General features: G+C 67.1%; 1 protein-coding gene across 1 annotated transcript in view; it reads right to left on the bottom strand.

Moving 5' to 3' along the window:
- ENG (endoglin) overlaps window positions 1-277 on the bottom strand; it is a 22,354-nt gene that overhangs the window by 1,742 nt on the left and 20,335 nt on the right. Inside the window, exons 16-17 of the mRNA XM_035889967.1 lie at window positions 125-235; window positions 7-21 (exon numbers count right to left, since the gene is read on the bottom strand). Coding sequence (XP_035745860.1) covers window positions 7-21; window positions 125-235 — 126 coding nt within the window. The remainder of the gene's footprint in view (window positions 1-6; window positions 22-124; window positions 236-277) is intronic.

Genomic DNA, 277 nt, shown 5'->3' on the forward strand with positions numbered 1-277 from the left:
GTCCTCCCACTGCGTGGACACCTGCCATGGTGGGGGCGAGGGGGAGAGGAGACACCGTCAGGGTCACTGGCCCGGGGATGGCTGGACACCCCCCCCAGCCCGGGCCCTGCGATGGTGGTGGTACCTGCACAAAGGCCTCCTTGTTGACCTCCAGCTCCGTCTGGGGCGCCTCGAAGGCAGCGGTGGGAAAGAGGCGCAGGAAGAGCTCTGATGGGATATTGCACTGGAAGGCCACCTGCAAGCAGGGACAGCACTGAGACCACCAACCCCCCCCCCC

Source organism: Egretta garzetta, unplaced genomic scaffold (assembly GCF_000687185.1).
Source record: "Egretta garzetta isolate BGI_Z169 unplaced genomic scaffold, ASM68718v1 scaffold190, whole genome shotgun sequence".
NCBI classification, from domain to species: Eukaryota; Metazoa; Chordata; class Aves; order Pelecaniformes; family Ardeidae; genus Egretta; species Egretta garzetta.